This window comes from Gopherus evgoodei, chromosome 3, assembly GCF_007399415.2.
Source record: "Gopherus evgoodei ecotype Sinaloan lineage chromosome 3, rGopEvg1_v1.p, whole genome shotgun sequence".
Taxonomy (NCBI): domain Eukaryota; kingdom Metazoa; phylum Chordata; order Testudines; family Testudinidae; genus Gopherus; species Gopherus evgoodei.
In genome coordinates, this window is record NC_044324.1 from 78,479,323 (window position 1) to 78,491,392 (window position 12,070).

General features: G+C 48.6%; 2 protein-coding genes across 2 annotated transcripts; one reads left to right on the top strand and one right to left on the bottom strand.

Annotated features, from left to right (window-relative positions):
* Positions 1 to 1,142: 1,142 nt before the first annotated feature.
* Positions 1,143 to 2,347, bottom strand: LOC115648384 (BLOC-1-related complex subunit 6-like). The gene has a single exon (XM_030555917.1). It carries the CDS (start codon positions 2,046 to 2,048, stop codon positions 1,467 to 1,469), a length of 582 nt encoding a protein of 193 aa, XP_030411777.1. The 5' UTR covers positions 2,049 to 2,347; the 3' UTR covers positions 1,143 to 1,466.
* Positions 2,348 to 2,507: 160 nt separating this feature from the next.
* Positions 2,508 to 4,706, top strand: PNRC1 (proline rich nuclear receptor coactivator 1). The gene is made up of 2 exons (XM_030555916.1): positions 2,508 to 3,057; positions 3,605 to 4,706. The coding sequence occupies exons 1-2, from the start codon at positions 2,647 to 2,649 to the stop codon at positions 4,046 to 4,048; spliced, it is 855 nt and encodes a 284-aa protein (XP_030411776.1). The 5' UTR covers positions 2,508 to 2,646; the 3' UTR covers positions 4,049 to 4,706.
* The last annotated feature ends 7,364 nt before the right edge of the window (positions 4,707 to 12,070 follow it).

The window sequence follows — 12,070 nt, forward strand, 5'->3', positions numbered from 1 at the left end:
TATCTGCGGATTTACAGGCTCTACTCATGAACATGCAGCTTGCTTCTAATCTCACCTGTAAGTAAAACCCCTTTGTAATGAAAGACATAATGAAAAAACCAAACCAAAAAAAAGAGACCCTTTTACATTTATACAACACTATTTGTCCTGACATATTCAAGTATCTTGAACGGTTTCAAGAAACTATAAAGGAATTGATTTGCCTATCAAAAAAGTGCTGCCATCTGTGGAATACAATCCAGCATTAATTCTGTGTTACTGAAACCACACCAATTGTTAGGAAGAGAAGCAAAGAATTATTTTCTACACTGAAAGTAAAGTTCAGGTGAGAAGAATTTGGTGAGAATAGCCCTGCTTCATATGAAAAGTGCAATGAAAGCTTTAATAGCCGCATGCAGACCAGAACAGTAACTCCTATTAAGAGGAGGAGTATGCTGGGGCACTAGTTCAACACTGTCTTGATGACAAGAGAAAGTTACAGCGGTCTGATATTCAGGATTTACTACATTCCAAGGAACCTGTGAGAGATTTTAAATCCAATTATTCGCTGAACTACAAAAGCAGGCAAAAAAAATTCCATTTTCTGATAATACAGCACTAGTATTTTATGAGAATACTAATTAAAACCAATTCTTTGATTACCACTTTGTCTGCCCTGAATTTAGCGGCTGTCATAACTGTTAAAACTAAAACCTGTTTTCCACACCATCTTAACACAGCTGCAAATCTTAGCTTCTCCATGAGAATGAGTTATTTTTTCAACTCTAGTAGTGCATAAAATCAGATGCTTGAACTATTACATAACTGAAGTGGAGGAAGCATGGCCTAATTTAAAAACAGGAATGCCACCTATATTATTTTAAAAGGTAAATGATTTACATAACTGAATTTTAAACTGTTATGCTTCTGAACAGTTCTGCAAAAACAAAGAATTAGTATATCCTGACTACCATGGTTCCCTCAACCAAAAGAAGTCTTAGAGGCTCTTTAAGAGTTCCATTCTGCAACTGTTTCCATGCACAAGATGGTCACGAATGGCCTGAAAAAATTAAGGAAAACAGATTTTAGCATCTATGGAAAGAGTTGTCAGGAGACTAGGACTCAAAATACCTCAGTCTTTACTGAGAGTGGAAACCACAGGAGGAGAAAAAATAACAAATATCTTTATTTAAGTTTAGTGGAACTATTCACTGGTATTTCAGAAGAAAACATTCAACAAAAATAGCAGTGGAAGAAGCCACTCCCAAACTCGGAGATCAAGGCAGATGAGCATCAAGTGCTTTCGAGGAGAATCAAATCTTCCCGGGGTATCAGTCCTGGGCCTGTGATCAGCTCCTGAGCTGCCACACGCAGAGGTGCGAAGAGTGCGAAGGCGCATCAGCTGCTGGAGATGACTTGTTGAATTAGGCACGTGGTGTCTGAGCAACGTGGGCCATCGACTGAGCGGTTACAGCCGCCCCAGGGTGCTATTTGCAGAGCCCCTCTAGCCGCTCCAGCGTGCCCTTCATGTCACGGATACGCCTGGCTAGGGCCGGCACGGGCTGCATGGCCAGGTCCAGCTCCTCGCACCGCGCCACCAGCGTGTACATGGCTCGGATGCTGGTGTCCACGGCCTCGCCCAGGCTCTCCACGCCGTCGCGGTAGGTCTGGATGCAGCCCACGCTCAGGGCGGTCAGGGCCTGCAGGCCGCAGTGCACACTCCGCAGCAGCTCATCCACCTGCGCAGCCACCTGCCCGGCCAACGCCACCAGGTCCCGCAGCGCCGCGGGGTCTACGGGTGGTATGGGGCTGGCGGCGGGCGCGCTGAGCGGGATCTTCCGCTGCAGGTTGCTGGCTACGAAGTGGGTGAGGAGACCCTCGCGGCGCACGCTGCCCTCCACCTCCAGCGCGGGGGCGATAGTGGCCCTACGACCCCCCGGCGGCCGCGCTCCCGCGCCGGCCGCCCCGCACTCCAGGCTCAGCGCCTCCAGGCTGCGCTCGGCCCCGAGCTGCTCCTGCTGCCTGGGCCCCTCTGCTTCCGCGGCAAGACTGCAGCACCCCTCCGCCATAACCGCCGCTGTCCCGCTTCCTCCTCCCCCCGGCGCTCGTGCATGCACTCGCTAGGACCTGTAACGAGAAGGCGTGCGGTTCCGCAATGTTTATGCCTCTCTTGATTGGCTATCGAGTAGGGAAGGGGCGAGTTCTATTCTGTTTGTGCCCCATCCGATTGGCAAATGGTACCAAAAGAAGACGTGACTCGTTCGGCTTCTCGGTTTCCGGATTGGCCTGTTTTGAAGACAAGGGGGCGTGCCGCGTTGTTTCTCTCTCTTCTGATTGGAGACGATATGAAGAGGGCGAGTCCTGTAGTGTTTGTGTCTTTCTGGATTGGCGAGGGCGGTCCTATTATGGCTTCAGTCTGTTCGGATTGGTCATTGCCAGAGAGAGGCGAGTCCCTGGCTGTGCTGATTGGTGCAGCGGCGGAAGCGGGCGTGTGCCCCTCGAGTAACAACACTGGGGCGCTGCTCTCCGTTCCTCTCACTCCCCCGCCATGTTCTCCTAGCAGCGGATCTGGGATTTCACCACCGTCGAAGCCTACGAACGCCGTGCGGCCACTTCCCAGCGCCCTCTCTTCTCCCCCTGCGCAGCTCCGAACACCCGACTCCCGCCATGGTCACCACCACGGCGCCGCCGCCCTTCCTAGCCCGGCTCTCGGCAGGCACCGACGACGCCCGGCGGCTACCCCCCAGCCTCTTCCAACGCCTCATGCGGGGGGGCAACAACTGCGAGAACCAGCCCAGCTGCTGCCTGGCGGGGCCGGGGGGTAGCGCGCGGCCGGCGCTGAAGCGAGTGAGGCGGAGAAAGGGAAAGATCCGGCCCAGCCCTTCGGGGCTGTTACCGAGCCGCTACCAGCAATACCAACAGCACCGCGCTGGCCTGGGCAGAAGGGCCCCGCTGGGAGCCCCCGGCCCAGGAGATGTTCACACGCTCCCAGCACCAGCCGTTCCCACCGCCCCGGCCGAGGAGCCCCCCGCATCGGCCCCCCCGAGACCGGCGCCCAGCAAGCCCCTGAGGAAGGAGGTATGGGGAGGATCCAGGATGGAGCCCCGGGGAGCGGTTCCCATGCTCCCCGTTTGGGGCGGTGGGGGGAGGGGAAGTTTCCGTTACGCTCGCGCTCGCTCGGGGCAGGGAAGAGGTGCCGCTCGCGCTGATTGGCTCTGGGAATCCACCAATGCGGTTGGCGGCTGCGCCCAGCAACAGCCGGATTTAGCCTAGTGGCCGCGCGCCCGGGGGTGACGTGTGCGGAGTGCAGCGCCCCATGGAGGCGCCCGGCTGCCACGGTCACTACAGCCGCGCCCCCGCCCGATGGGGAGGGAAGCGCCCAGCTCCTGCGCTGGACGGGGTCCGGGTCGGAGCTCGGCTGCGGCGCGGGCGAATCCCGCCAGAAGGGCGCTGGGCTCCCGGGGACTCCTTCACCCCCTCCAGCTCGTGGAGTGACAGACAACGGTAGGGCGATGAGGGGACATCGCTTTCCCTGGCCGAGCGAGCGGGGGACCTTCCTTTGCCGCCCAGCACCTGGCTGCTGCTCTGTCCTGCACTATTTGAATGTCTGTTTCTGTCTCCGCAGTTCTTGAAGAACAAGATGGGCAAGTCTGAGAAGGCTCCCGCTCCCCACTGCCAGGCTGTTCACAGCCTACACCTGGGTGAACAGCCCAAGAGTAACAAGCAGAAGAGCAAATGTAACATGCCGCTCACAAAGATCACATCTGTGAAAAAAAATGAAAGTAACTTTTGGCAACTTTCCCCGTCGCGTGAGATAACTGAAAAGCAAGAGAAAAAGCCGCTTAATAACACTGAGAACTTCAGAAACATGAAATCAAAGAAACCTGGTTCTCCAACTGAAATGAACCAAAAAGAAAGTTATGCTGGGGCAAAGTTTAGTGACCCGCCATCTCCCAGTGTCCTTCCAAAGCCTCCCAGTCACTGGGTGGGATGCTCTGTTGAATATTCTGACCAAAATAAGGAGCTGATGGCAGTCCATTTAAAAACTCTCCTAAAAGTTCAAGCATAACTTGAGATTTATGGGTAGTTACAAAGAGGACTCCATCCAGGAAATTGAAACTTGCCTTGTTGCAACATGAAATATAAAAGGACTGTCAAGTCTTATAATCACAAACTTTTGTATTATATTTTTTATGGCTGTGTAAATAATGTACATCATGTAATATGTGTATATTCTTGTTCATACTTTGAGAGGTACATTTTAGTTTTGTTATGAAAGGATGTATTTTGCACTGCCCAAGTGGTAGGTGTTTTGTATATAAAATATGGACAGCTTTAAATGTGTGCTTGACACTTGGAAAGACTTGACTAATTTGCACAAGGTAATGACATTTTGAAAGGAGAAAGCAGCTCATTAATCTCAAGGTTCAGATTCAACTGTGAACGGCTTAATGCACTACTGAAAAATTTTGCAATATGTGGCACAACCCATTGTAAACATGGAATTTTCATCCAGATGTGAATTTTTGATCTCTGCTCTGGAAATAATATCTGGAATTCTTGTTCATTCCTTTGTTACCAAGCTAATTTTCGAATTTGAGTTAAGACTCTAATCCATCAATCTGAGCACTGCTTGCTTCCTGAAAAGGAGGAGCAGAGCTTTTTTGCCATAAATACAATTGGTTACTAAAATAAAATAAAATAAAAATAATTTGGCCTCCCCTTAAGCACGTCTGTCTCTTGTGTGAATTTATTATATATTTAGAGGTTTTTTAGCTTTCATTATTTTTGAAGTAACATTTCAAGCTCTAATGGCCCTTATGCCAGATACTTATTTATGCCAAATGAAACTTTAGTCAATAGTCATAACAGCAATTTAAAACTTCCTTCAGTTAAGTTTGAGAATTATAACTATTAATAGTGCAGCACTCAAATCAAGGCTGTTAATATCTATGTAGTAAGAACAGTCATTAAAATTAGTTCGAATTAAAGAGCACTGATGGGAGGACAACGTGGCACTAAGAATGGTTTGTAGGTGACTGCTATCTCAAGCCAGGTAAGGAAGAGAAGGGAATATCTGAAAGTCCTTTTAGGATGAAAAATTTAATTTGTCCCAGTTTGAAGGCACTTCTGAAAATTTTACCCACTGGTTATTGTCACCTGGTGCCTTGAATATACTAAAACAGTTGGAGATGTAGAGGTCTGAAAAAGCTCTACTCAAGGAAGTTGCAGTCTCAATGGAGTAACGATGTTTTATTCCTCACAGTAAGTTACGGCTAACTGTTAAACGTGCATATGGGCTGTCTGCACTTCAGCTTCTACTGCAGATAACATGAGATTCACTTCCCAAAATTACTGCGTTCTAAGACTTTGTTCAGAATAACAGTACTAGTTAAAATGATTCTGAACTTCTGAAAAGTTTAAAACTAAGTGGAGGAGAAAAGGAAATTCTATTTCATTTATGGAAATAAGCATTAAGATAAAAGTTCCTGTATACTTGTATTATATTTAGTAATCTGTTCTGAACTGATATATAGTAGAACTTCAATTTTTATCAATTTTACAAACAGCCAGTCCTATGGACCATTTCCCGAATTGGGGGCGGGGGGAATCACAGAATAACAAAAGGGAATGATGAATAGGTCTATATCTCTTCAGATTTTGAAGTCTTCAGTACATTGGAAGTTGTTTTGAAGGACAAGAAGAAAATGATGTAGCGTAGCATAGTGATGTTCCATTTATGTGCTGTACCTATTAAGATGTAGAGTGTTACAAACTCCATCCCCTAATTCATAAAAGGGGGTTCTACTATAATTAAATTCAATAGACCCAGGCCTAAGACTTTGAGTCACTTTCAAAAATTGTCCCTCTGTCCTGTAATTGTCACCTTACATTTATTTCTAAATGTATTGCTTTAAATGTTATAAAAACACATTTAAATTAGTCCAATTTACTGTGTAATCTAGATTCCTTTGTATATTTGACTTTGTCCTTATTTGCCGTGCCATCAGTTTGTCATCTGCAAACTTGACCAGCTGCGATTTAGGCTAAGAAGATTTCTTTGGGACTCCACTAAAAATGTCCCTAGAGCCCCTTCTTGAGATCAGCCACTTTTCAGCCCATGTAAGAGCTCAATGAAGCACTTTAAAATCTGAATGTCATGGGGTACTAAACCAGCCACCTTAGAGAAATCAGTCAGTTACGTTTGCCAACGAAACTTTTAATCTCATTCAAAAGTGATATCAAGTTTGACAAGTCATTTTCCATAAACCCATGTTGATTGCTATTAATTATGCTGCCATCTGTTAATTCTTTACTAACTGCATTATTTGTCAGCCTTTTCATGATGTTACATGACACCAATGTCAAGCTATCTGGCCTTTGTCCACCATTTATACCTTTTTGAATAGATATAACATTAGCCTTTTTTCCCCATGGAACTTTTGCACCCTCGGAGGTATCTTTAAAAAATAAAAAAGACATAACTATGCTTGCAAAAGCCCCAGCATAGACAGAGCTATGCTTTTTCTGTCAGCATAGCTAATTTCCTCAGGGAGCTGGTGTTACTATGCTTCCAGAAAAACATTGCATAAGCTGGACTACATGAGGAAGCGCTGATGATATAGTTATACAGGCAAAGCATTTGTAGTATAGACAAGGCCTTAGAGATTAGTGAACAGTATCAGGCCATTGAGAAGAGTTCATGATTCATATCTCTAGAGGTTTGTCGCAGGGCAAGTGTGCCCCATCCCAGGTGGGGTGGGGTAATTACTTCCTTGTGGTTGCATCCTTATGACCACCCCTTGTCTCGGGGTAGTGTGGCCTAGTGCTAAAAGTCAATATGACCGCTCTCAAGATTGTGTGGCCGAATAGCCAGTCAGGGTGACAGCCCCTTCTCATAATGTGGCTCCCCCATTCGACCAGGGTGTATCACCTAGTAGAGTCAGTGTGGCTGCCTGGCTGAGCAAGATGGTATGACCTAGTGGCAAGAGTCAGTAGGGCCACCCTCTCTCAGGGCTGTATGGCCAGTCAGTAAGGTTGCCCTCTCAGGGCTGTCCTAGTGGCCAGAGTCAATATAACTGCCCCTTCCGTGAGATCATGTGGCCTAAGTCAATAAAACTGCCCCTTCTGTGGGACTGTGTGGCCTAGTGGCCTGTGAGGGGAGTGGGCTGCCACCCTAGTGTGGGTGGCAGGTGGGTATGGGGCCCCGGGCTCTGTGCTCTGTCAATGGTAAGTATACACTGCTCCTGCCCTCATGCATCTGTTGGCAGCACCTGTCCTCCTCCCACTGCAACCTTCCTCTACTGCTCTGGCAAGAATGGGCTGCATTGGGTCCAAAGCACATTTCACAAGCATTCCTAAATTTGCAGATGCTTCTAAAACAACCCCTTTAATTGAATGCCCAGCAAATGTCAATACATGCCTCAGACCTCTGTCAGGCCTGCTGTGGAAGGAACAGGCCACTCTCCGTGTGACCTCCAGGCCCTTGAGGCATCATCCACTTCAACCACAGCATATGATGCCGTATGTCCCACCAGATCCCAGTTTGTGTTGCCACCCTGTAAGGGGGTGGTCACCCCCTCTGGCCCTCAAGGAGTTACAGCAGCCCTGGAGAGGACTGCAGCTGGGAAAACGTAGGGGGATGGGGAAAGCAGTCACAGCTATGGCCAGCTTAATCAGGGCCCGGCTGGCCCTTATAAGAGGGCTCCTGGGCCAAAAGCTAACACACATGCACTCTCTAGCTTCTTGAGAGAAAAGAACCTGGTTGTCTGGGAAGCTGAGATGGGTACTTGAGGTGGAGCAGTGCTAGGGAGCTCCAGCCTAGTAAAACCCCAGGCTGCAGGCCTGGCAAAAAAGCCAGAAAAAGGACTAAGGCTGCAGGTAACTGTCTCCCAGCACTCAGAGGTGGTGTGGAGTGGGCTGGGGCTGGGTTGCCCCACTTACCGCTCCTCTGTGAGTGCAGGCCTGACCCCTGCTGTAGTCCTCAGGGGAAAGGGTGGGGTGGGAAAAAGTAGGGTGGGGACTTTGGGGAAAGGGTGGAGTGGGGGTGGGGCTGGGGCAGAGCAGGGATGGAAAGAGGCAGGGCAGAGCAGGGGTGAAGGCTTTAGGGAAGGGGTGGAGTGGAGCAGAAAGAGGCAGGGCAGGGTTGGAGGCTGTGGTGAAGTGAAGCAAGGGCTTAAGCAGCATGCAGCTGTGAAGGGCACTAAGAAATTTGCTGCCCTAAGTTTCGTGGTGCCCTATGCAGCTGTGTTTTTTGTATATGGGTAAGTATGGTCCTGGCAGGGAGGGGGATAGGGAAGGGAAGGTCGCAAGAGGAAGAGGGGTCCTGGGATGTCAACAGACTTGTGTATGTCAAGGGATCATACCCAACCTTCTCCTTTGGAGTACAATGTAGTGGGTACTATACTTCAGCAGAGTCAAACTGCAGAGGGATGGGTGTTGAATGCAGTGGGTAGAGGGAGTCTAGCACTGTGGACTGCAAGGAGGGTGAAGTGGACTGCTGCGTATCAAGGCTGATTTCCCACTGTGGCACTTCAAGAACAGAAGGTGGGGGCCCAAAAGGATTTTAAAAATTAACACTTGTCACTCCAGGTTTGTATTAAACTCCCAAGGTTACAGCTTTTCTGTGACCTTGGCTTGGTAAAATGCAAACCCCCCTTTTGGAACCCAGGAAGGTGCACTTGATAATTCCTTCCTGTGGGGTACCCTCAAAACCTTTCACCTCCCCCAGCCCCTCCCCTTGGGGGAAGAGCTAAGAAAGAAAACAATGGACATTAGCTGTTGCCACCAGCTAATTAAACAACATATGCACAAACCTTTTAGGACATCAAAAATCCAATCCTGTTCTTAAAACAGGTGAAGTTTATTAAAAACAAAGAAAGAAAATACATCTGGATCTTAGGCTTTTGCTAGATTTTAAAAGAACAATTCCAAAAATTAAGCACCTAAAATACCTTTCTTAGGGGTCAGCTTAAAGGTTACAAGCAAACAAAAGCATCTGGGGTTAGCCCAGAGGAGTCCACTAGCCATAACAAATCAACAGAAATAAGCCTAATCACATCTTTTCTGATCTACTTACACATTTGGGAATTCTACATAAGTAGTTTTAGGTATGAGCTGATTTATGATGCTACCAGTGTGGTGCTCTGCTCTGTTCAATGTTGATATCAATTGGCTGCATGTATGGGCTCCCTCTGTGTGCTGTCCCAGATCTGCGCAGATAGCTGACACAGCAGACTCAAGAGAACCCCCAATTACCACAGACTCTAGTAAGGTACGAAGGCACTTCAGCCAGGTTTATTGTCAAACGAAGCACAATGATAGTTCCCTCTAGACTTTACAGGACATACTACGAATATGTGCTCCCTGGCAATAGACTCAGCTCAGGCAGTGGTGGGACTTTCCACTGCCCCCTAGGCTGGACAAAGACATTGCTCCAGGATGCATTCTTATACACAGGTACAAACAAGTTACACATCACTCCTGACGTATTGAGGTGAAACCTTTCTAAGTAGCAAGGTACAAGCCCTCTACATAGTAAGGTGCCACCTCTCACCTTGTACATGTTGGTTCGAACAAAACAACTCTATCCATCAGATTACCCTTATGGCCCTGTCATTGGGATGGGTCAGCTTGTTCCTTGTTATCTGCGTGGAGTGTACGAGTATGAGAATGTTCTGATATCTGGTGTCCAGTACCTTTTAGCTATGTCTCTTTTTGCAGCATCAGCCCTTTCCTTGCCAGCTTCTGTGAGCAGGGCCTGCCTCTGGCTCACAGCTTAACTTTGCTTTATGTTAGCAAAGTCTTGACCGCAAAGTCTTGTTAGCAAAGTACTTTAGTTCAGGTCTTAGGCCTCATACCAGGCATCTGATACCAAGGTTTATATTTCAGGGCCTCCTCTTACTACACCTGGCTTAAAGCTTCTCATAGCATAATAGCTGCCTGTTCTCCTCTTTCCCAGAGAACAACAGAAAGACAAAGAAAAGTTTTTCCCCAATTTTAAAAAGTTCTAGCCCTCCCATTGGCTCTTTTCGTTAGCTGCCCACTCCTTTCCTTCTACCTGTGGGCTGTTAACCCTTTACAGGTAGAGCAAGTAGAGAACAGCTACTAAGAGGAATTCTATAGCTAACAGGCTGGCTGGATGCCCATAAAAGGGAGCTACCTTCCCCCCCTTCATTTATTACACTGCAGCAGTAGCATAGCTAGGCGGGAGCAGGGGGAGGGGCCACTCCCACACTGAGCACAAGTGGTGCCTTTTTAATTTTTTGGCGCCTTTTTAATTTTTACTCTGAACAGGCGGGCGGACATAAATAAAGCACTGTGTTTTGGGACTTCAGCGGCAGGTTCTTCACTCGCTCTGGGTTTTTGGCAGCAGGTGAGACCTGGAGCGAGTGAAGGAACCGCTGCCGAAGACCCGGAGCGCTGCCCGGTGAGTACAAGCACTGCAGCAGGTGGTGCCTTTTTTTAATGTCTCTCTCCCGCCCTCCCATTTCACTCCACCTGGCTACACCACTGCACTGCAGTTAGAGAGTGGAGCCAGGAGGTAAATAACAGTATGTTGGTGGTGTGTGGGTGGCGCATAGGAAAGAGTTTTGTGACAGTGGCTGCAGGGGAGTGTGGGCAGGGAGCTGCTCGGTTTGAAGAGCTAGTATCTCCTGGAGCCTGTCAACTTGGCTGTCCATAACATTTAAGAGCTGCTTCTTTCTGGTGTACTACCTTCTCCTTTTTGTCCATCTTCTTGCTGTCCCGTCACTCCTTCAATTCCTGTTTCTCGGGGGGGAGTGCATCGTAACATCATGGAGAAAGTCCTCCTTAGTTCTTCTTGACCACTTTCTAATTCTGTGCAGCCATTCAACCGCTGATAACAGAAGGAGGCTGGGCTCCCGAGGTCATCTCTGAAGTTTAAATGTAACATGTTACAGAAGCAGTATTGTTTGCAACACAGAGAACACTGAATCAGTGCTTTACAACACAGCCAGTACTCTCACACCTGTCACTAACTGGCTGACCTCAGGCAAGCACACATGAGCCATAAGGCCCCCAAAATGGTGAGTAGCCACAGGGGCAGGGTAAATCACTCTTCCCGAACGCTGCTCTACTGGGCACATGACTCTGGGAGAAAGCCAGCACTAAAGAAGGGGCCTGATAATCATTCCTGTCCCCACACTTTCCACAGGCTATGATTATTGTGGAAGATATCTTGCTGCTGAGGGTGAGCAGGGAATCAAGGGAGGGTCTTCTCCAAGCCTGTGGCTTCTGACCTGGCCCCTATGTGGTTCGCCTGTGTGCAGCAATTGTTTTCCCCCACCACCACCCATGATGGTAAAGTGGTGCGGGAAAGTTACCATTAATGGGGCAAGAAACAACGCAGCTCTGCCAAGGAACTTGCGGCAGCAGATTACCCAGTATCTCCATGAGAGCTTCTGGAGATCTGAGGGAGATTCCTGTGAAGTGAGGGAGTCAATCAACAGCCTGTCCTACTGCTCAGACTAGGCATGCGGTGGGAGACAAGCCTGCTTTCTGCAATCCTCCTGCCCCCAACAACTTGCTTCAGCAATTCCCATAATCAGATTCACCTCCCAGGGGCCTCCTCTGGGGTACAAAAGAGCTCCTGACTGCATGCATCTCTGGCCTTCAAGTCATCCTCTGCCTCTGGGTCCCCCTCCCCCTCTTCGTCCAAGATTTCCTCCTCCTGGCTCAGTCCACTCTCAACACGAGCCAACAAAGTATTCACAGGGGCCTTTGCAGTGGAGGTGGGGTCACCACCAAGTATTGCATCCAGCTCTTTGTAGAATTGGCAGTTCTGTGGGCACAGCACTGGAGCAGCAGTTTGCCTCCCGTGTGTTGTGGTAGGCATTCTGCAGCTTCTTCACTTTTCCCCTACACTGCAATGTGTCCCGGTCATGGCCCCTTTCTGTCATGCATTGTGAAATCTGTCTGTAGGTATCATAATTCCTATGGCTGGAGCACAGCTGGGACTACACAGCCTCTTCTCTTCAAATGCCAATGAGGTACAGCAGCTCAGCATTCCTCCAAGCGGAGGATTGCCCGGTGCGTGAAGCAGGGATGGCCACCTGGAGAGAGGTGCTGA

What these genes read in the sequence shown, in the direction of transcription:
- LOC115648384 (XM_030555917.1), bottom strand. Translation starts at nt 2,048, where the DNA reads ATGGCGGAGGGGTGCTGCAGTCTTGCCGCGGAAGCAGAGGGGCCCAGG.
- PNRC1 (XM_030555916.1), top strand. Translation starts at nt 2,647, where the DNA reads ATGGTCACCACCACGGCGCCGCCGCCCTTCCTAGCCCGGCTCTCGGCA. An exon ending in GCAAGCCCCTGAGGAAGGAG is followed by an intron (nt 3,058 to 3,604) that starts GTATGGGGAGGA and finishes CTGTCTCCGCAG; the next exon opens with TTCTTGAAGAACAAGATGGG.